The sequence below is a fragment of the Aythya marila genome, assembly GCF_965140915.1.
Source record: "Aythya marila genome assembly, chromosome: 6".
NCBI classification, from domain to species: Eukaryota; Metazoa; Chordata; class Aves; order Anseriformes; family Anatidae; genus Aythya; species Aythya marila.
In genome coordinates, this window is record NC_139047.1 from 27,151,150 (window position 1) to 27,174,109 (window position 22,960).

At 37.8% G+C, this 22,960-nt stretch overlaps 1 protein-coding gene across 1 annotated transcript in view; it reads left to right on the top strand.

Annotated features, from left to right (window-relative positions):
* Positions 1–22,960, top strand: part of CNTNAP5 (contactin associated protein family member 5) — a 282,395-nt gene that overhangs the window by 50,769 nt on the left and 208,666 nt on the right. Inside the window, exon 2 of the mRNA XM_082763797.1 lies at positions 22,371–22,481. Coding sequence (XP_082619923.1) covers positions 22,371–22,481 — 111 coding nt within the window. The remainder of the gene's footprint in view (positions 1–22,370; positions 22,482–22,960) is intronic.

Genomic DNA, 22,960 nt, shown 5'->3' on the forward strand with positions numbered 1-22,960 from the left:
TTGTGTTTGTGCTATTACACTTCGATTTCATTCTCATAACTGTGTACTTGTAAGCATCAGGATAGGGCAAGTGCATCAGAACAAGCAGGCTTCAGAGAACAAGAGACACCATCTGACAACTCATTAAGTCTCAGAGGTGCCTCTGGATGGGAGTGACAAACTAGATCTTGGAGGACTATGCCCTTTGGTTCATGACCTTGCTGATGACTGTAGCTCCCATAAATTTTCATTTGGGTTTCTCCCTATTCTGTTTGTGGTTGTTGCTGTTGTTTTTTTGTGTCTTCCCCCCCTGTCCTTCTCCCTCCCCTCATATTCGATACAGTGGAGGTCTGGCCTCCTGACTGACAAGAAAAAGGGTATGTGTGATATACCGCAACTCCTACCTTAACTGTTCTCCTGCAGGGAGGATGTAGGGGCTTTGTGGCTGTGCCATAAGCAAGAGGTTCCTCTGTTTCCCTGCTAGAAGCAGTGTCCTAGGAATGGGATCCTTTATCTTTTAAAAGAGAGGGCTCTTTTTTTTCTTTCTCTTTGTGCTGCTTTGTGAGGCTTCACACACGTTTCCTTTCATACTTGATTCACACCAACAAGTAGATATTTATATTATTAAACTACATGGTCACTAGGTAAAATTCCTGGCAGAGGTGTACCCTTTAAGCTGCATTGGGGTAACCTCCTACTATGAAAGAACATGACTTCTCTTTCAAGCATCTAGAATGTGTATTAATATCTGAAAACTCAGAAGAAACCTAACCAAGCAAAAAGAAACCCATATGTATTTTCGCTGAGCATGCAGTAAATTATTGATTCTGAAAATTATTTCGAGACTATTACAGCTTTCTACTGGTAACATAAAAAAATCTTAAATTTAATGTGCAACATTAAAATACAAACTGATAAAGCTAAAACATTTACTTTCTTCCCTGTGCTAAGCTGTGTTAAGTTATATTGGCGGAAGGGAAGGCATTGGTATAAAGTTATCCTTGTGGATTTGTCCGAGTAATACAATAACATGCAGAATACTATCTGTAGCTATACAGGTAAAAGTCTTCTATGACAGGCACACATCTTCTATTTTAACTTACCCCATTTTCTATTTTGACCACTGCATTAGTTTTTATTTTTTTGTTTTCTCTAGAAATAATTTCTGCAGTATTTCTCATTTAACCTTTGCATGGAACTTGTCTTCAAGACACAATACTGCAATAGCAGAGCAATCGAGAATAACACAAGGATTTCTGGGGGAAACAAATGGTAGAGTAATAGATGCTATGATGTTGTTAAACCTCTTTAAATTGTTCACATTAAAATCACATGTGGAATCTTGTGTGACTTCTACATGCATGTATACAGGGCTCATAATGTGATTTGCTAAAAATATTGGGTGATTGATTTTGAGCTAAGAGACAGTGGATTTCAATAGTATGGTTACACTTGTGCGTGAGTTCAAAAATCTAAAATTCGGGTATATGGAAAGAATATCTGGTGATGAAGATTTGCATTTTGGAGAATATAAAGCACACTGGGGCCCATGTCTAATTAGTAATTAGTTCCTGGACTGTGCTTTTTTGCTTTTTTTAAATTCACTACTCTGTGAAAGATAGTTGGTACAAAATTTTATTGCCTTCTCCTACATCTTGCTAGTTCTGTGTGGAGAACCAATGTATCCCTATTTGAAATAGCCAGTAGGAAAGAAATGGGAAAGATGAATTACCAATACAGTATGTATTGGTTATGTTTAGAGTCCCAGGTTTTGTCAGGTGAGTGGCTCACCATCATCAAGTTGCAAACAAAGGACAAAACAGACTTTTCAGTTTGAAGTATTTTAAAATGTGATTTTCCTTCTTGTCCCTGCTGGCGTGTCTTTTTTTTTTTTTTCTTCTAAATTGCTTAAAGTCTTTAGGTTTTGAAGGAGTCAGATTTCAGTCTTTTCTCCTTAATTCCCTTTCTAAGTCATGTTTAGTTCCTCCCAGAACAACAAGGTACAAGTTGGCAGGGGGGGAAAAAAAAAACAAACGACTTGGGAAAAGCAGAAGGTGGCCTTTATGCTTCTCTATGCTTCACTCTAGGAGAGGATGTGACTTTTTTTATGTGAAAGTTGTTCTTCTTGTGGTGCTTTTTAATCCTTTTTTTTTTTTTTTTTTTTTTTTGGAAGTGGGGAAAGTAATGTGGACACTATTGTAATTCCAGTGGTGATCTGAGCTTGGATGTGACACCGTTTTGTTGGCCATACAATTCTTTTTATTGCATGGGGTGCTGAGGGACTGCTTAACTGCCCTTATCATTGGTCTCCATATCTACAGTTGACCTGACCTGTTGCACGCCCTGTGGAAACACTTCTGAAGGGAGCAGGTTGCTTTGTAAACTTTTCTCTCTGTGACTAACTCTTTACTGCTCATTATCTGGTCTGTGAGACATGGAGAGAATCAATGCTTTGTGGGTTAATAATGTGATAACACTTTGAAGAAGCATTGCCCTGGTGTGTTGTGTTCTGAGTAGTCTCAGAGCTCTGCAGGCAGGACTCAAGTCAGAGGTAATTCATCTTTTGAAGAAATCCTTCGACCAGTGTGTGTTTTGCATTGTGTTTCCCTCTATCTGCCTTTCTCTTGATGCTGAGGGTTAGCAGTTCTAGACCTTCTCCTCCCAGAGTTGCACAATGTTCAGATGCAAACCTTGCTGATTTTGGTAGGGAAGAACTGACTGCTACCGATAGTGGTTTTGTTTTGTTTTTTTCCCTCCCCGAAATAGCACCCAAATACAACATCAGCTTGACTTGAATGTTTAAAATCTTTAAGTAAATCCTCCTCCTCATGTCCCTTTTTTTCTGGTTGTTTATCAGCAGTAGTACAAAGTCTGCAATGCGACATAGGAGTGCAACTGTTTGTAGATCTTGACCAACGCAGATTCTACCAAAGAGGTGTAACGAGGTTCATGGGGATGTGCATGAAAAATATAAAGGGCTGAATCGCATGTGGGAGCCAGTGTGACTTTTTTTTTTTCTTGTCATCTTATCAGCACAGCTTTACTTTGCTCATTTACATAGCAATACCATTCAGTGACTTGGAGGAATCTTTAAATAACACCTTTGTTAGGGCTCTTATGCAGGAAAAGCACAGGAAAGAACATTTTCAGAATTGCCTTTGGGTAGCTGGATATAGTCAGTGCTGACCCTGCAAATGTTCAGAGATGTAAATAATGGTTGGATTACAGCAATTCACAGAGCAGGAAGGAAGCACAAGATTGCACATGCAAAAAAAAAAAAAAAAAAAAAAGGTTCCTTGTGATTTTAAAAAAACACTATAAATTCTTTTCTGTATCTTTCTGGTTTTGTGATTTGCTTTTCTCTTAAGAAAAGAACATAGAAGTGTTTTTCTATTTGAAATAAGTCAAATAAGTTTTCCAGTATTTTATCTGACAACAGTCTGCTGCATTTGGTGTAGTAATTGTGGTACAGAATTGCAGATCCCAAGTTATGCTGGAGGTTAAACAAAGTGATGCAACAGTCCCCTCCTCACCCCTCAGAAATATGTAGATCTAGATATGGAGTGAGACAGTGTGATGCATTACTAGAGGCTTATTTCCACATCACCCACAACTAATAGACTCTTGGGACTAATCACAAGTATAAATGAATCCTCTGAGATTTGTGCTCCTCTCTCTGGTAATATAATGAAGCCTGCTTTGAAATGCCTTGGTGCAAAAAGTTGGTGGCAGTACTTGATGCATCTAGTTCAGGAAATTGGACATCTGTGAGTCTCATATATTACCTATATTTTATGGGGATGTTTGCTGAGATATATAATACTATTCAGTTAAAAGAAGTGTGTTTAAAAAAAAAAATAAATAAAAAAGACAAGGCTTACTAGTGGTTAAAAAAGAAAAGCAGGACACAAACAGACCTAGTTCCTACTTGTGTGATCAAGAGGCATTTTTCCTTGCTGAGGTCTTTGCTGTTCAGAGAAGTGTTACAATAGTAAGTATAGCCAGAAATCTGTCTGGACTATGTAAGGTGTGAAAAGCTTAATTATGAATGAGTTTTCTCACTCTGGTCAGTGGTCAGGAAATACAAAAGCTAATTTTGCACCTGTCATATTTTCACACTTCAGTTGGTTGGCTTATTAGCTATTACCTTCTCCAAGCACAAATATCCAACATCCCTCCCCACACACTTACAAAAATAATAAAGTTGCCCTTTTAGTATACTTAGGACACTGCACAAGTGCTTCCTTGTGAGATGTGGAGGTCCATGGAAGACTTCATGCCTTGTTTCTGAAAAATTTACTTTTGCATGAACAGAGGTTGCTCTGACCTGCCACTGAGACTGAAGGTTTCTGGATACCATAATTCAGAGGACTGTGAAGTAAACAGATCTCCTAAGAGCTCTAGGTTGGTTCCATACACCAAGTTTTCTGAAGCCCTTGAGGCTTTTAAAGCCGCTTCTCCAATTCTAGCTCAGAAATAACTAGCTTTTATAGATCTTACTGGGAAATTGTTTTGAAAGGAGACTTCAGGTGCACTGCTCTAGATGGTCCTGTATGGAACCAGTGGCCTGGAGTACACAGCAGAATCTAAGTCACAGGTAAATTTGACCATAGACTGGAGCTATACCTCTGCACCAAGGCTATGAGGCAGTTTGGTGCAGGCTTGCAGAGGAAAAAACTGATGCCTTTTCCAGGAGGGGGGGAAGCTATTTCCAATTGGGAAAAAAATAAAACAACTGAGTTTCATAATTCACCAAAAGAGGTAGTTTCCCTTTTGGAAGAATGTAAACAGTATTACACAAGCAGACATGCATTCTTCAGACATATCTGACCACCTGTAGTTTTGATAAGTGGAACTAATCCAATTGAAGTCTGAGATGCTGTTGAAGCGTAAAGATTCTATGTTTGGGACATAGTTATGTCTGCCATGTTTTACTGCATTGACAGTATGAGTCAAGTTTCCAAATCCTGCCAGTGACATGAATCGCTATGAAAGTGAGAGAGTATGTATGTATGCAGTGAGGATACAACATATTAAAAACAAACAAGCAAATGAAGTCTGTAGTTTCCAAGAAGTAAAAGCAAAGCACCTTTGACTCCTGTTGAAATGTCATGAACTTACATGTATCTTGAAACAAGGGAACTTAATCAGTGTTGTTTTTGTTGTTGCTTTAAAGAAAAAGGAAGCTAAGTATGAAAGTTGTCCTATATTGAGCTTCTTGGACCAGCTACAGGACAATGTGCTTTTCTCTAATGTCTGATGCTTTTGATATTTGTGGAAGGAGTAGGAAGCTAGCAGATAAATTCTTTTGAATGACTTGTACACAGTTTAACATATCTCCACAAGTTCTTGTTTGAGTCAATAAAGCTGCAGAATAGTGGAAGTTGGGCATTGTGATTATTCTAACAGGGTTAATGTCATAGCTCTGAATTCAAAGGAGTTTGCAACTACCCATATGTGTCTCATACGTACTGCTTGGTAGGCAAGTTTAGTGATGGGGAAAGGCAGTGCTATTTAATACATTTTCCCCCTGTGAATTTTCATGATTCTACAATCTGTTAATAAAATTAAAAAGGGTATTTTCAAGCTAATTGTCATTAAATCTTTCAAATTTCAGAGAGGAGACTCTGAGTCTTCAGCAGATGGTTGGAAATGAAATGCACATTGGGGGGACCAGAGGCCCTGCCAAATCTGGACCTTGAACAGAGCTAGTCAAATAAACAGAAGTGAGACGCAGCAGGGATGGTTTGGAATAGGCTTTATTATGGCCAGAAAGCTTCAGGCTGTGAATGACCTAATCAACCTAAGCTCCAGACATGTACCTAAATTAGCTTCTACTCTACCATCCTCATAACACTCAATTTTGCTTCATTCAAACACTATACTAACAGATCTGAGCTCTTCTAAAAGTGAAAGGTTGTAAAGGTTCTGGCTTTTCCTCTTCTCATTGAAATTGCCCTATTCAATTCTGCTAATACCTGTATTCTTAATTTTCTCCTTTAGTTCCCCCCATTATTTTCTGAGATTCAGTTCTTGCACTTTCTATGCATTTGGTGAGTTTCAAATGACTGCTTCTGTGAGAACAAGAAAGAGAAGTAATGGGACCAGAGCTGCTTGGTCTGGGGACTCTAGTGGGCAGTGCACAGTTCTCCCAAGGGTTTTGTGTGACCTTATTCAGTCAGGTCTACTGTCTTGGGTACACGTTTGCAATGTGGGGATAAAGTAATGTGCCCTTCCAGAAGGGGGAGGCATGCTCTAGCTTATATAAAGTACCACTCCAAACTGATCTCTTCTTATATGCATTTCCTATGCTGCAAGTTCCCTACTTCAGTTAGGACTGCTGTATGCTACTTGAATAATAAGCAAGCTTGGACTTGTCTCAGTTCATTTAACTAGGCTTGGCGTGTTTTCATGTGTGCCGCCCACAAACATTACCATGTGTAGTCCTGCTAGTACAACTGTCTACAGGGAGTATCTCTGAATGCCACAGGGACGCAGGCTTGTTCTGAAAATGCTTGTACAGACAATAAACACCAAAAAATGAAGTAATGAGACTGATCGTATTTAAGCATTAGCCGGGGCAACAACAAAGTGCTATGGGTGTCTTCCAGTTAATAACTAAGTGGTAAGAAGCATCATGTTGGCAACTAACCTTTAAAGAGTGATGCAACGTGAAGTTTCATACTATGACAGCTTATCAGTCACTGTGCTGTGAATAAGGTTTGGAAACTGCTCTAGCTTTATTTAAAAAAAAAAAATGTATATGGCATGTAAACTTTTCTCATTTTTTTTTTTTTTTTCATGTGTAGAAAATATAGTGTCATGGCCTTTGAATAAGTCTCTGCTTCACACCAGTAGACACGAACTTTTGAAATGCTTTTGTGAAAAGTAAATTACTGTTGAGAAACAGGGAGAGGCTATTTAGGCTGTTTGATGTGAGTACATAAAAAGTCATTTAGATTTATGAGGAATTATTGCTCTGCAATTCAAGGGGACGGGAGTTAGTCTCATTGACTAGGTGATGGTTCACATTGCTTGAGGTAGTATCCTTAAGTTTTGGGACAACGTTATCACAGTTCTGGCATGAATTCAGTGGCTCACACAGTGATATGTTTTCACAGTATATCAGATAGTTTTCCCTTTGTCATTCTGGTTGGAAGTGTCCATAGTTAGAATGATTTACTGGGATTTTAATTCCCTTTACAATTAGTAGGAAAGTTTGAGCCCACCAGCTTTTATTCAGAGCCCATTGAAGCTAATGGAGGGGGAAAAAAATCCCTTTGACCTCATTTGGCATTGGCTCAAGCCATTTGTGTCTGAAGTTGATGGCTTCATCAAAATCCACTTAACCTTCTAGGGATGAGTGTGTGACAGGGATTGCTCAGGTCATTCTGGAGCTTCATGGGCTTGCTGAAAGAGGTCGATCACTTTGCACAGTTATTCTCTTGCTTACCAACCTAGGTGAAAGGAGTAATTATAAAAGTAACAAAATCTTGTGTGATATTTTGTACTGCCTTTAATAATATGTGATCTGATTTCAGTGTCTTTTGGGCAACATAGACTCATTTTTAACCATATGAATCCTAACAGAAAAACATTCCTTAGAATTAACCTTCTGACACGCTTCTTTTCTTTTCACGGTTTTGAAAGTCCCCAAGGTGAGAAAACAAACATCTTCCCTGTAGTTATTCAGAAGTATTCCTGAATCTTTGCCTATTTGAGACATTCTGTTCCTCCCCTAATTCCCCTCATTATTGGTTCACACATTTTTTATTTTTTTTTGTCTTACAAGAAAACGAGAAGAGAAATAGGATGAACACAGATACAGAGAAACTGATCTGCCCTCCTTAACCCTTCTCGAAAGATAGGTGACATAATATGTATCATCATCTCTGTAGCTTAATGCATTATAATATATATAACAAAAATATCTGAGACAGCATATTAGAAATTTCTTCTTTCCTGGAGAATTATTTTTTCTCAAGACCTCCTGCTCCATTCATTATTTCTTTAAGTTCAACTTTGTACTACACAGAAGGTAGCTTTTCATGGTGTTTCTCCAGGTTATATCCCACCAGAACACTGGAAGAGAGCTGCTTTATTCCTGAATGCAGTTTTTTATTGTCAGGTAGGACAAACGTAATGAACCTACAAAGTGGATCTTATTTTTCTGGCCCCAGAGATTAGGGGAAATTTACAGGTACCAACAGGAGTCTGGGTTAGGGTTAAGGTCAAAGGTGGCAATCTGCAGTAGGGGAACCTGCATTAGGGGGCAAAGGTACTGGACTGGATGACTTCCAGAAGTGCTTTCCCACCTTAACTGCTCTGTGATTCTGAGTTTCAAGTGTGAATTTGTTCAATGGCAACGACAAAAGAAGAGCTGAATGCGAAGTCCTCCAGGGCAAAATCAAGAGGAAACTGATCTCTTGTGCTTTTTCATTGGGCTGCAGTACTGAGTTAAAATGACTCCAGAGATGCTTGTGAGACTACTGGGCATCCCGTTTTTTGGTCTAGAGGCTCTGGCCTGGATCTTTTGATAATATGTTCCTGGTCCATTTGATTAGTGCTAGTGATTAGCTACTTCCACTGTAGAAGGTTTTGTTTACAAAGCAATGTGCAGGGGTTTGGTGCCAATGACACCATTAAATGTTCGTGTGCGTTTTTCAAACAAGATGCCTGAAGGCTAGAGGTAATTCTTTGATCTTTAAAAAGCTTTCCACATAGGGGAGTAAGCTTGAATGTATACTTATATGTGTGAACACTTGCAGGTAATTAGATTTTAGTTTCAGGGCTATAGGACTTTGCAGAAATGATTCAAATTTCAAAAGGTTAAAAATAAGCATGAATTCCTTTTTATCTCAAGGGATTTAGATATTTAAAATAAACCTTTAATGGCTTGAGCCCTGCTTTATTAATTGCTTTGCTGAAGAGATAAAAACCTGTGGGAGTTTGTGTATTAAAATGGGGTGAGAACCAGTAGAAATCTAAGCAAAATTTGAATTTGGTTTAAAGAGAGTAAGAAATACACAGCTTAGCGTTCCTCTGTGTTTAAATGATTATTACCTTAATATATACAGTTTCTTTGTTTTTAAGGAAGTGTGCTTGGATTGAGCCATAATTATATGTAAAAGCATTTGAGCTAGTCATTCAGTATCGAAGGAGTAGAATCTGTCTAAACAAAATGACAAGCAATTAGGGAGCCTGGGGGAGTTGTCTATTTGTCATATCTGAAAATAAACTTATCAAATTATTACTCAAATTGTTCCAAGTCTGACAGCTGTATCTACGAAGGCTCCTTACAGTAACTTTGCAAAAATGGTTCTATTTTATATACTGTTTTTGACAGGGGGCAGTGGAAAAGAGTTCTGTCAGTTTCTCTGATTGTTTTTTGTTTATTTATTTGTTTGTTTGTTTGTTTTTTAATCAGGATATTTTTTTTCAGTTTCCAAGTACAAAGTTCATCACAAGGGGGGACTACTGATAGAAGGTGAACCTTTTTTCTTGCTGGATGCAAAATGGTCTCTTTAGACCAAAAAAAAAAAAAAAAAAAAAAAAAAGTTCTGCTGGTTTTGAACTGATATAATAAGAATTCAAGTTGAAATTGCTATCTTGTTGAATTTCCTAATTTCCTCTTTCTGGTTTTTGACTTGCTTCTATATTCATTGTGCTTTTTAAAATAAAGATTAACAGGTTTTATTTAATTCTACATGAAAGAAATACTGCATTGCAATGCTTTGCATATTTTACCTCTTAACTCTATTATTTGTGTTTGTGAACTTGTTACAGAACAAAGAAATTTTGCAAAACCCGAATGTAAATAATCCTCTTATGTTCATGTTATACACTTTATCTTTCCTTGTCTACGATACTATGCTTGTAGAGGTTACAAGTTTTCTCTCATCCTCCAGTCCTCCTGTATTCTATGTTAAATCCAGGAGAGCTATTGGTGATCTATCTCTATGAAAATATATTTGACACAGGAAACACTGGATAGGATCAAATTATCAGCATAATTTATATCAAGTCTGTATCTTTGCTTGCATGCAAAACTTCTAGTTGATTTGGGACAGGACTTGGAAGGGAGCCACTAATCAGGTGTGACAAGTGTGGCCTTGACAGTACCACTCTAACTGGCTTCTAAGATTTCCACTAAAAAATAATCTCATACTTTGTGACTGTCAAATGCATTCCTGGGTTCACGCAGATTTGTCTGGATGCTGCATTCAATGCCATCATCAATGGGGGAAGTGTATGCTGAATATGGAAACGTGACATAGGCTGCCTAGAGAAGTAGTTGAGTCACCATCCCCGAAGGTATTCAAAAGACATGTAGATGTGCTTAGGGGCATGGTATAGTGGTAGACTTGGCAGTGCTAGGCTAGCAGTTGGACTTGATGGTCTCAGAGGTCTTTTCCAACCTAAATGATTCTGTGATTTTAAAGCACCTTCAGTATTGATCAAGGAGGATATTTGTGTGTGCAAATGAAGTTCAGTTTTCAGTAGTCTTAGTGACTCATGAGTGGCTCTGAGTTTTCTCCTGGAGCTTGTCTTCTGAAGCTTTTTGTCCTTGTTTCCTTATAAGAGTGAGAAATATCACATCCTCCACACCCCCTAGCAGCTCTAGTATTTGATAGTGGTGGAAAGATGATGCTGCTATCACCCTCTTGGTGTGCCTCAGTCCATGAGGACTGCTTGTTAGGGACTTCTCTGTCCTTGTGTTTGCTACTGTTTTCTGGCATACTTGTTTATCATCCAAGGGTGTTGAAAGAAACTCAAAGGTTGATTAATAACTTATACATAACAGAAAACTCAATGACAGAACTGCTGAGGTGAGTCTAAAATCATGAACCAGACCTGCAGTAAGCATAAGGCTGAGTGCTGCGACCACTTAGTGTCATGGATCTTGTTCAGGGCAAGGTATTGGAGCCCAGTGGAGCTTAAGGTTGTAAGCAAAGACCATAGCACATGGGTCTCAATACTGATCCCCAAAGTAATCATGAAATGCAAGAGACAAAAATCCAAACCTGCATAAAAACTCTTTTGTTTACTTGACAACATGTTCAATTTAATAGATCTCTGTTGCTTTTTTCCCCCTTCAATGGCACTAAAAATGCCACTGATGGAGAGAATATGCTGCCCTAAGAAATGTCTGGCAGAAAATTTTCATCTTTAAACTGACATCAAAGCTGCATTCACCTTGACTAAGAATGCGAATTTTTACCTTTTTTTTTTCAATCCAGTTCCTTATCTAAACCATTAACTTGCACAGAAGTCTTAAAAATGGGTATTTTGGGGCTAAATAAGGTGCTTTTGTTGGAGGTTATTGAGACATGAAATGATTACTTATCATCCCTTGAAATGACATTACATTTAAATGCAGTGGTACACGGGCACTTACTACTACCTTCATCTCTGTTAATCCTTGCTCACAGACTGCAAATTGAACATTCTCTCAGCCTTATGGGATGTACGGAAATTCTCAGAGTTATAATTGGTTTTCAGTATGCCATCTTGCATGTTACACAATTTGAAGAGGTTTTCTTCAGAACAGAAAATGTTTAGTGAACCCCATGCTCTGTATTCCCCCCCCCCCCCCCCCTTTAATCAATTTTATCCATGAGTTCATCAAAGATACAAAGAAAAAGTAAAAATTGAACTCACTTGACCATGATTGATTTGAAAATTCAAGGGACAACCTCTAGGTTATTGATGGCTTTTAAATTGCTATGCATCGTTACCTGGGTATGCCTCTGAAACTCATCAGCATTCAGTGGCTTTTGTTGTTGCTTCTGTTGTTTGCTTAGAGATAGAGGCTGTAAATTTAGATCTATGCAAAATGACCTTATCAGACAAAGGTATGGAATTGTTTGAAAGTCTTTTCCTGAGTGAATGAACCCTTTTCCGTAGAGGTCTGTAGGAAAACCAGAACAGAAAAATCTCACTTAAGCAAGCTGAGATCTGATAAAGTTTCTCATGTGATGGAGTGTACCCAAATTCATTGCCATTCTGAACTGGTGTTTGGGTTAGAAAGAGGGAGAATGTGAATGGGATATCATGCTGATGCAGATACTTATGGATCTTGCTCCAAGGTGTGGGGGGAACTGTAGCACTGCATGGAAACTGGGAGTATGGGAACCCTTGGGAACCAGTGTACTTTGCTTGGCAAGTGCAAGGAAACAAGATTAATGAATGGCAAACTCTGCCTTAAGTTCCCTTTACATTTATTCCATTCATCAGGGCCAAGAGTGAATCTGCAAAAGGAAACTCGCCATCATAATTGGATCCTGATTTTTGTTCTCTAATGTACCCCTTGTAGTGTACTTCTGCAAAGGCACTATGAGGTAAGGGGAGCCTCACTTAAGGGTCCGTGCTTATATGTCTCTGATGACAGGTGTGATGCTGGATAAGCAGTTGGTGTTGAGATGCTCCATTGAAGTTTGCAGCAGTGCTGTTGTATGAATGGTCAATGTGAAGGTCACTAAGTGTGTGAGGAATAGTATAAATGCTAATCTGCATGAAAGATTCAGGCAGTCTGGAGAAATAGAACTATATTTCTGTCCCTGGGTTGGATATCAGGTGGTGAATTCAAGATTTTTCTTCTTAAATCACTGAAAGTCTTTCCAAATTGGGCTAGGAAATGGTTCTTAATCTCCCCCCAGTCCACTCCTGTCACCCCCTGCAAATAAAGCACTTGCATTTCCTGAATTGGTTTTCATGTTCCTCTCAGCATGCAAACTTATTTGCTGCTGTAACTCTACAGAAAGCCTTTTTTTGCTCTCCTGCCCCCCACCACCAAACTTTATTCTCATTGAAACAGGTATTTACACTCCTATTTAAATAATTGTATTTAGATAACTTGGATAAAACTGCTCACCAATGAATTCCTGAACAATCTTAATGCTGAGTTACATCAGCAGAAAATCTGCATTACCCCCTCTGCATTTTAATTTTAGGTTGTGTGTGTGTCTATACTGAACTCAGTTCAGCTGCCTCTGATCTTTCGTGTATTTTTCCTCTAGTAATGAGGCTGGCAGCTTGCTGTTGAGTGCAGGTGCATTAACATTTCTGTTCAACAAATACAGTGTTTTAATTGTATGTATTATGGTATTTTAAAACATTTTTTTTTGTATCCATATTTTAATTGGTGGAGTCCTGAACTCTGTTTTCAGTTGTGACCTGATGCTTTTGAAGGTTGTATAGATGCTTTATAACTGTAAACTTTTGTATTTCTGTGAGTTCTGTCAAAACTTCTGAGAATAAAAGACAGTGTTGATTGCTGAAATGCAGTGGCTATTTCATTAAAATGCACAACTAATGAGTCTTATGTAGGCGAGGCTAAAAAAGATGTTTGTGGTGCTGTGTGGCTATGACAAAGGGTTTCTGTGTCCTTGGATTCTGTTTTTTGTAATGTAGGAAATACTGCCCTGTGCTGACAAAATCTCATATGATTTTGTGTAGAGGATTGCAACCTCTGGATATATCCCTTCAGTCACTGGCTGGGCCACTTACGGTGTCTGTCCACTAAAGTGTATCACATGTTAAAAGGACAGACTTCAGATACAAAGCCTGTTCCATCTGCTGGATCAGCTTTGTAGCTTTCTCATCCCAGATCAAAGTCAGAGTACTCTTAATTAACAGCGTTTCACAAATGCTAATGAAAAAGGCAAGTAGGCTGAAGAAGAATTACTTTCTGTGAGTAGAAAGTAGTAAGAACCCCTGGCAACTGCTGTTACACCTGCTGAGAGTAAATCACAGCTTTGGGCAATGATACGTTTTTGCAGGTTTGCTTATTGGAATATGAGTGTTCACAAGTGAATCACAGCATCCTTTTTATGTGTTTTTTTCTTTCCTTCCATATAGAAATAACAATGATTTTGTTAATTGAGGATCCGGCTATCCTCATATTCAGCAGATTTCTCTGATGGATTTGATGTTTATTGGCACTAGGTGATTCTTTTCTGTTTTAAAGGAAAAAAAAATCTGATCTAGTGAAGAGTGTATAGTATACGATGAAATGAATAGTACCTTCATTCTGCAGATGCAGACTTTGTGTATCACCTAAACTGCATGGGCTATGATATGTTGGAATCTTAGAACATCTGTTGCTGAAACATAAGATTTTTTTTTTTTTTTTTTGTAATTTTTGATGGTAATTGTTTTGTCAGATGTTTCTGACTCTCTCCAAAGAAAGCATTGCTTCTGCATTTCTTCTGTTCACTGGAGTTGCATTGATGATTCTTTGAAATATTCAGTTTGGCTTTGTAAGCCCAAGTGTCATGATTGCGTTGTTCCTCAATTCCTACTTCATTATGTGCATGGGAGTTGGACTGCAGACATGCTCGTTTCAGTGTAAATAAATACATAAGAGCAACTATTTAATCAGAGTTTTTTGAGAGAACCTTGCATTATTCAAAAACAAACTTGACCACTTTTTGTAAGACTGAAAAATGGATCATAAAAGGATGCTCTATAAATACTCTGACTAATACTTTTATGTCAAGCTTTACAGACATATTAAAGAACACTTATGTAATTTACAGTCATTTGGGAAGAGTTCATGATTATCTAAACTATTGTTGTTTACTTGCACTATAGTAAGGCAAGAAAAAGGAACACTGTTGTGTTGTTAAGTACTTTCTCTAGTGCCTTATATCTTGAAAAATATGCCATGCCTATCAGCTAACAGATGGAGTTCACAGCTGTGCATGTGAGCATAGCCAGTCTCTAGGAAGGGGGGGGGGGGGGGGGCGGGAAAAGGCGGGGGGGAAGGGAATTTTCCTTTACAGAAAAATATTTTTATGTCTTCATCTTCCCCACAATCACTTACTAAGATATCTATGGTAGTAAAGCCTAGTAACATGAGGTAGGCCCAGTGAGATGCTTTGTGTGGGGACTCATGACATGGATATCATCTCTCATTCTCTCCAAATCTGTAGGTATGCTGTTTGTGCATCTAGTATTTCTTTTGTGTGTCTGTGTGTTATTCTCCCTGTCTCTCCCCCAGCAGTTTACAGAAGCTTCTACTCCTATACACAGAGACCTGCTTGGATTGTAAAGATGGAAGTTTAATTTTTACAGTAATATCCAAATACTTATTTCTGATCTTTACAAAGAGCTGTAGCTACAGAAGGAGGAAGAAAAATAGATGAAGTGTAAGACATCAGTTGTCACTTCTGAGCACTGTTGTAGGCATTGTACAAAATGCATGTTTTATGTCTTTAAAACGAAGTATGCCACTAAATGGGTAATGCTAAGAAGAGTTTTATTGAACCTATAAATACCAGTGAATCTTTTCAGTGTCAAATCCCAGTACAGAGACAATTTACAGTTGCAATCAAAATGATGCACACAATTTAACTTCAGCACCATCTGTATCTCTGCTGGTATTTTAATAATGAATAAAATTATATCTTGGCAACAAAAGTCACACTTAAATAAAATACCTTTAAATTCTAAGTAAGACCTCCAAGAGGAAGCTACAAGGCCTCTTATTTACCCTGAAATCTCCTTCATGTAACGTAAAATAAATATAAACATATTTAAATAGCAAGCTGTGGACAAAAGGCCTGCATGATTTTGTGAAGCACTTGTTAAACTACCTCTGAACCTTGGGGATTCTGGTACAGACAAGGGTTTGCACAGCTGGTGACAAGCACTCCTGCCCTTGCTGCAGGACTTGGGCCTGGTTTGACAGAGACCTCTAAGCCAGGTCTAATCCAGGAGCTCTCTGCTGTTGTGGCAGTCCCTGTGTACTTGGGGAGAAGCACCTACTGTAGGCAGTTATCTTTTCTTAAAAAGCCTTTTATTACCTTGGGATGATGCAGGAGGCATGCCACTTATCTGCTTCTGAATTCCTTCAGACTCTATTATGAGGCCTACCCACACCAGTTTGTGGGATAAAATTCTCTTCCTTCTTCTGCAATTCATATACTTTGCAAAGAGCAGCATTCTTTTCTCTGTAATAGCTTGTGTGCTTGTGTACCCTTTCTTCAGCTGCACTAGCACAATGCTAGCTCTGGCTGCTACTGTCTTGCACTATTTCCTACTATTTCATAATACTTGTGGTTACTGCAATATAGACCGGAGTCTTTCTTTGGCTTCTCAAGGACTTTCCATTTATTGGTGTAGGTATCATTGGTGTAAGTATGGTACTTATCATACCAATAAGAGACTAGCAGTATAAGATGTAGAAGTAACACAAGCTTCACAGTCGAAGATTTTCTGCACATTTGTCTCAGGATACAGCATTACTAAAACCAGTTCAAATCTGAACTATGGGAAATCCATGGAGCCCAAGGACTGGTGATCTTTCCCTGATTGTGTCCTCTTCATCAAAGCTTTCATTAAGGAAATGTTAGTGACCTTTCTGGATGTCCTTCACGAGTGGAAATCAATGTGTTTTGTCCCACTGACTCTTCAAGCAGCACACCAAGATTGTTAACCCATCGAAGTCATGGCTGGTGACAACCCTGTGTGTGCTCAGAGACTGATCCCCCTCAAAAGAGGGTGATAGAAACGTTAGTGTGATGCCCTCTAATCAGAAATCTAAATTCCAAGTAGTTTCTTAAAGCTTGAGATAGCATTTAGCTGCAGCAAGTTATAAACTAGATCATGTCATACTTACTAACGCTTACATAAAATGTACTGGAAGAATTAGTGAAGTTGTGCTTTCTAGTTTCTGTGCAAAACCAATTTTGACAAAATACTCGGTGCCTTTCAGAAGCGTATGAAGTCCTGTCTCTCCAGGATTTGGATACATTTCTCTAAATTATTTTTTTCATAATTGTCACAGGTGTCAAAGGCCTTCACAAAATATAGAATCTCAAATATTTGGGCAGAAGGCCTTTTCTGAAGTTCACTATTTTATGGATTGTTGGGTAAAGTTGATATTATCTGGCATGTCTCGCAGAAGCCCAAAAGTTTTAGTGTCTAAATTCTAATTGGATGTGTTTAAAAACTGAACTAATGTTTATGTTGTTGTCTTAAAGTAAATGTTTTTGGCAAAATTATAATATATGGGGAAAAGGGGGAGAGAAGACTTCTGTGTTTCTACTTGGAGGGAAATTAAAGCTGTAAGACAGGAATCAAGAACAATAAACCAAACAACTTTGTAATAGGTTGTTGAGTTTCTCTTTTTGTTGCTGTTGTTAATTTATCATCATTTTTAAAATTCAAAAGTGAGAAAAACAAAGTCAATGAATATAAATATTTTTATTCCTTTCAGAAGTAAGATTGCCGAGGACAGCTCTAATGATATGCATGACATTGTAAATGCTATGCATAATTGCCTGTTTCTCAGAACTCAGCATAGTCGAGGTCAACATACATTTCTCAAATGCAAGTCAACATCTGTATCACTATGTGATTTGCATGAAGAACATGGTTTATAGGTACAATTAGCTGCTTTTTTTTTTTTTTTTTTTGGTAATTATCTGGTTGGCAAGGAATTGTAGAAAAAAACAACTGGACAGTAAATGAATTTCTTTCTCCAGATGTTTTAAGTGATTATGTAGTGTGGAATGATTTTTGTTAAAGCCAATGTTTTCCATAAAAATGTAATGTGATTGACTCAGAGAAAAAAGTTGTTATTTTTCTGACGAATTGCCAAAGCTTCTGCTTTGTAAAGTGGAGCCAGAAAGTAGAATCCTGGGAGAAACTGGAATGAAGGCCTGTTTCCCTCATACCAAATGAGGGAGACAATATCTCTTAAAATGTGTGTGGTGGGAATCAGCATATATTGGCTTTGCTATTGGTTTTGATATAGGTCATCTCTGACCTTGTATACGCACAGAATACTTAACCTGTCTTTTCTGCATCATCAGAAAAACAAAACATTGTAATACGTTTGTCATCTTGGGGTATGCGTTATTTTGGCTTTTCATGGAAATAGGGCTGAAGGTATGACCCTCACTCTGTGTGCACATCCCACCTTTTGAAACCCATAGCCTATTTCATCTAAGTTTTATAAAGAGATCTCACATCTGTTATTTCCATCTGTTATTTAATGTCTGATAAGGGATACGCCAGAGCTGCCCTGCATATGACCTGAATTGTTGACTGATGCATTCTAAGCACTTTACTGTTCTTTGAAATTTCATTTGGTGTGTAAAATCTGTGCTACATCCTGAATTGTATGTCTTATATGTAGAGCTGTTATGTGCAACCTCTGATGTTGCGTGATTATCTTTGAGGGAAGAGCAGAAGAGTGACCTTGCATCTTGTCAGAGTATCCACTCAAGAATCAGCTTCACTTGGAGGCTGTTCTTGCTTGCAATCTGAAGTCAATCAATTGTTATTCTCTTATCTGTAGGGAGTCAGTCTGTATTTGTTCTAGTTCTCTTTGAACAATCTTCAAATTGTTAATGCTTTTCCTATATCCTAAAGCCTTAAAATTACATGTTTTATAGTTAGTTATGGACTTGGAGAAAAAATCTTCCCCGTAGTGTCTTTTTCTAGAGACATCCTTTTGAGGATTCCAGAATTTAGTGTGAAAATGTCATTGTAGCAGAGATCCATGTGAGTATGTCTGCAAACTGGAGCGACAGATAAAATAAATGAAGGTAAAGCACCTGGTAGTTAGATGAGCTAATTGTCACTTCCTGTGCTGGGTCCCACAGAGATCCTGGGGAACACCCTGAATACATTTCTCTGAAATGGGTTACACTTGCTGTAGCACTGAGACAGCTGGTGCCCCATAGGTATCCAACGATACCTTTAGGTAATAGTGAGAACCCACAGAGACTATTGCTGTGACTCTGGTCATGGACAACTGGTGGATCACAGGCTGATATGCTGAGTTGTTGTAGTCCTTAGGCAACTGCAGCAAACTGAAGTGAGCCAGCAGTCTAGACGTTATTTAAATTGAAATTTCTCCTTTATGTTCAACCTCTATTTTCAAGTGGTACTGAATGCTTCTTATGACAATGACTGAATATCTACAACTAGAGAAAATTAGCTCATATGTGATAGGTAATGCAATTTTAATATTTATGTGATGGCATTTTGAAATGTAATTATGGTTTATTTGGTGCTAGCTGTAGTTTCATTGGTGTTGTTTCAAATCAGATTATCCTCTTCAGCTGAAGTACTTCTCAGAGACATTTCAGTCTCTGAACTTACATAAAGTATACCAGCAAATTCTTGCTGATTTAGCCTGTGAACTCTATGCGTGGTATCTTCCTAGAGCATAGTTTAGCTTAAAAGATGCTTGATATTTTTTAATGCATAATAATTGGTCATATCTCCGCTTAAAAGTTCTAAGAAATATATTCATGACACTCAGTTCTGCCTCGGATATCCAAGCACAGAAAAATCTGGCAAAGAAACTTTCTCAGAGGGTGACCAAGAGGAGACCAACACTGTTATCACCTGAAGGAGACTCTCCTACTGTTGGTCTCACACAATTTTTTCTGGACAGTTATGCAGCATAGAAACTATTCCTTCTATCCCTCTTGAAAGCACTGAACTGATGTCATTACTACCTTAATGTAGACCTGTCACTGGGACCTTGAACTTCCTTTGAAGAGGTTCCCAACCCCTTCGCTGGATTTTATAGAATGCAGAAGACTGGGCGAGTACGGTGCCCTGATATATTTGCCATTTGACATCTTTGTTTAAATCACTGTTTAGGTCACAAGTGACACTGAATTTAACAGGCTTATTTTAATTTGCAGATTTTCAAGTCCAGACGGAATAATTATGGTCTGACCTCTTGTGTACCAAGGGGCACTGCACTCCACACACATTTCTGCGTTGCAGTCAGTTCTCTTTGAGACTTAAAGGCTGTAAGTGATAAGGAATCTGCTCAGGAACTCAGTTTTCTGTTTTGTTGGTTAATTATCCTCATGGTCAAAACACCAGTGGCATGCTTGTCCTTAATTTGTCTAATTCATGGATCTCGTTAGGCATTTTTGCTGATGGTAACCTAACAGATTGAAAGGATTTCATATTTGAGATTCCTTTTTGAGGTCCATCAGTCAATACCCTGTTATGAATTATATTTCTTACACTGCTTTTGATGTAGAGCTGTTTTGAATTCAGATATGAGTACTAAATAAATACTTTTAGAACTAAATGTATATTTTCACCCTTCTCAATTACAGTGTTTTAATAAAATGTATCAGGTATGTTTAATTTGATGCTTTCTGGATAAATGTGCTAGATAAAATCTCTCTCTGCCATTCTTTAACTCCTCATGGGCTGAATTTCTCATCATCCCTTTCACTGATTTGCATTAAATCCTTATCAGACAACCTGGCTTATGTTTCCTTAGGCTACCTTCTCTGCCAATTTATATGTAGTCCATTGTTCACGTTCCTCTGTTTGGAGGCTTTCCAGTATTACAGGGCTTATTTAAATTCTAAACTGGTGATTCAAATGTTTTAATCCAGTTTCTGGGCCAATAATTAAGTCTGTATTTATAGTTTTCCACTTGTGTCATCTCCTCTTATTTGTTAATCCATCAGAATATTACTTTTGTACGCATTTAGAAGACTAATATATCATTCTGCTCTTTCAGAATATCAAATGGATTTATGTTTAATATTGTTTACATTCCATCATGATGATCATTTCTGCAATGTAATTATCAGTATAAAAATCCATAGTGGGAAATCTACTGCATTGAAGGGGTTCCTTCTCTATGTCTTGAACTCTTTGGGCCATGTGCTGTATGTTCTTTTAGCATTCTTCACCAATAATTTGTACTTCCCAACCATTTCTTTGGAGTTGCAAAGATCAGCTTATTCTTTTTTTCCCAGTCATGTAATACTTGCTTCATTTCTACTTTTTTTTTTTTTTTTTTTTCCTGAACAGCCTATTCTTTTTTTTTTTCTTTTAAACCTCTCATAAACCTCTCATAACTGTATGTAAATGCAGAACTGAGCTAAATTTTTAAACAGTTTCCCACTATTGTTTACATAAAATTTCCACCTACTTTTACTCTATAATTCTTTTTATTCAGGGGAAATTCTCCACTTTAAAAATTCAGTTACATATTTAAATTACAAACCAAACATATTTGCATGTAAAGAGAAATTTGTCTGCTTAAGGAATTTCCAATAGCAGGTTAGCCCACATCTGAGTCTTTTTGCAGTTACTAAGGTAGACCTTGATTTTACTTCCATGAGTGGGGTGATGAAGGAGTGGTCCCTGCTGGAGGGGTGTTGGAGGCCACTTGTTCTTTCAGTTGGGTGGAAGTCTGTTGATGTAGTGGAAGTTTTTCACCTCTCAGCCCAGAGTGCACAGGGATGCTGAAGGTAGCCAACAGTGTTGCTTTCCTGTTGATCAGACAAGCAGATAACTTCTTACAATGTGGAGGATTTTGGTTACAAAACTCTCTGGCTGTTTTGCAGAAAGACAAGTAATAGCTTAGTTGTAATCTGGATCTTTATGGGAAAGGTATCATCCAATTTTGGATGAGTCTACATTTACTGTCAGAACTGGAAAGTCGTTGCTGCTTTTATTCCTTGCTTTTTGTAACCCTGAAGTATTAATGCATCTCTTCCCCCACCACTTGCAAATTGCATATTTACTATGAGTGTGAGAGCACACTGGTGTCTAAGATCTGGCTAACCTGCAGGACTTTTCCAGTAATTAGATCTCCCTCCATGGGAGATTTAATTAAAAATGAGCTGTGGGTTTATTGTTTTAATTGTTATTCCCTATTGAAATCCTGCACCATAGTCTTTAATGTGTATGTGACAGCATTGTAATGTGAAAACTCACTTTGCCTAATTGCATTCTTCTTCAAATGTTATGAGCCCAAAAAATCATTCGGAGTGTTAGTCTAGGCTACTTGAAGTTCTCCTCAGATGAGGATTTCAAAATGGGGGAAAAAACATTGCAGACTACTTATTTGACCTAACAAGCTAATTTGGAACATACTTTTACATGTTGCACAAGGCCAGGTGGCATATCCCTTATGTGTTGCTTACACACAGAAGTAAGAAGTTGTAACTCCTACTTTAGGTAACTGTTCCACTGAGAAACATTTTACTGAACACAACACCTGAGGTGTTACATAAAGTCTGATATAGCATTACTATGTTCTTCTAGTGGCTTTTGCAACAGGAGGTTTTATCTTCTTTAAGGGTAGGGTATATCATAAAATTGCTTTGTCTGGAAGAAAGACATTTTCAAGATTTTAGCTGTTAACAGCTTCTATCTGGTTGCAGTCCCATCAGACTGTTGTTCTGGGAGGTAAATTTCAGAGTTGTTGACGTATTGATGATGACGATGACATACTTTGTTCTGAGGGATTTCATGCAAATTTCTTCTTCTCCAGTCTCTGTCTACTAAGTAGATGCAAACACCACCTTGAGCTAGTAGAAGTTTACATATTTTTTGCTCATGTGATGACCTCTCTATGTATTGTTTTTTGCTCTTTTTAGATAATTGTGATGATGCGTTGGTATCTACTTTACCTTCATCAGCCTTTACCAGCTCCTCTGAGTTCTTCAGTACTCACAGTCCCAGCTTTGCAAAGCTCAACAGGCGAGATGGTAAGGTTTCAGTGGAAAATGACTAAAATATTTTTAATCACAGTTATAAAGAATAACTTTTTATGCTGTTTGTATGCAGTGCGTTCAGAGCCAAGTTGAGTAGAGCCGTTAATTTATGCTTTTTTGAGAGCTTTATTTAGGAGCAATTCATTCCTGTTATTGTTGAAAACTTCTATTGATTTTGAAGCTCTCCTCTTGTAGAAACATCCTATAGGAAGTTCAGGTAGTTATTTTTCTTTTGAATAATTTTCACCATAATTTTTAGAGCTTGAAGGTCATTAGACTTGAGACTCCATTCTAAAATGTAGTTGTTTATTAAAGGTAGTAGCAACTAGATATACACGTACATGTTCTAGTAGAATCCAATGATTACACAACTTAACAGAAATAATAAAAATAAATGAAAAAAAAATTGCAGACGTTTGCAACAAGGATTGCCCTGATAATGTGTTGACACATGAAGTGAAACTATTAGAATC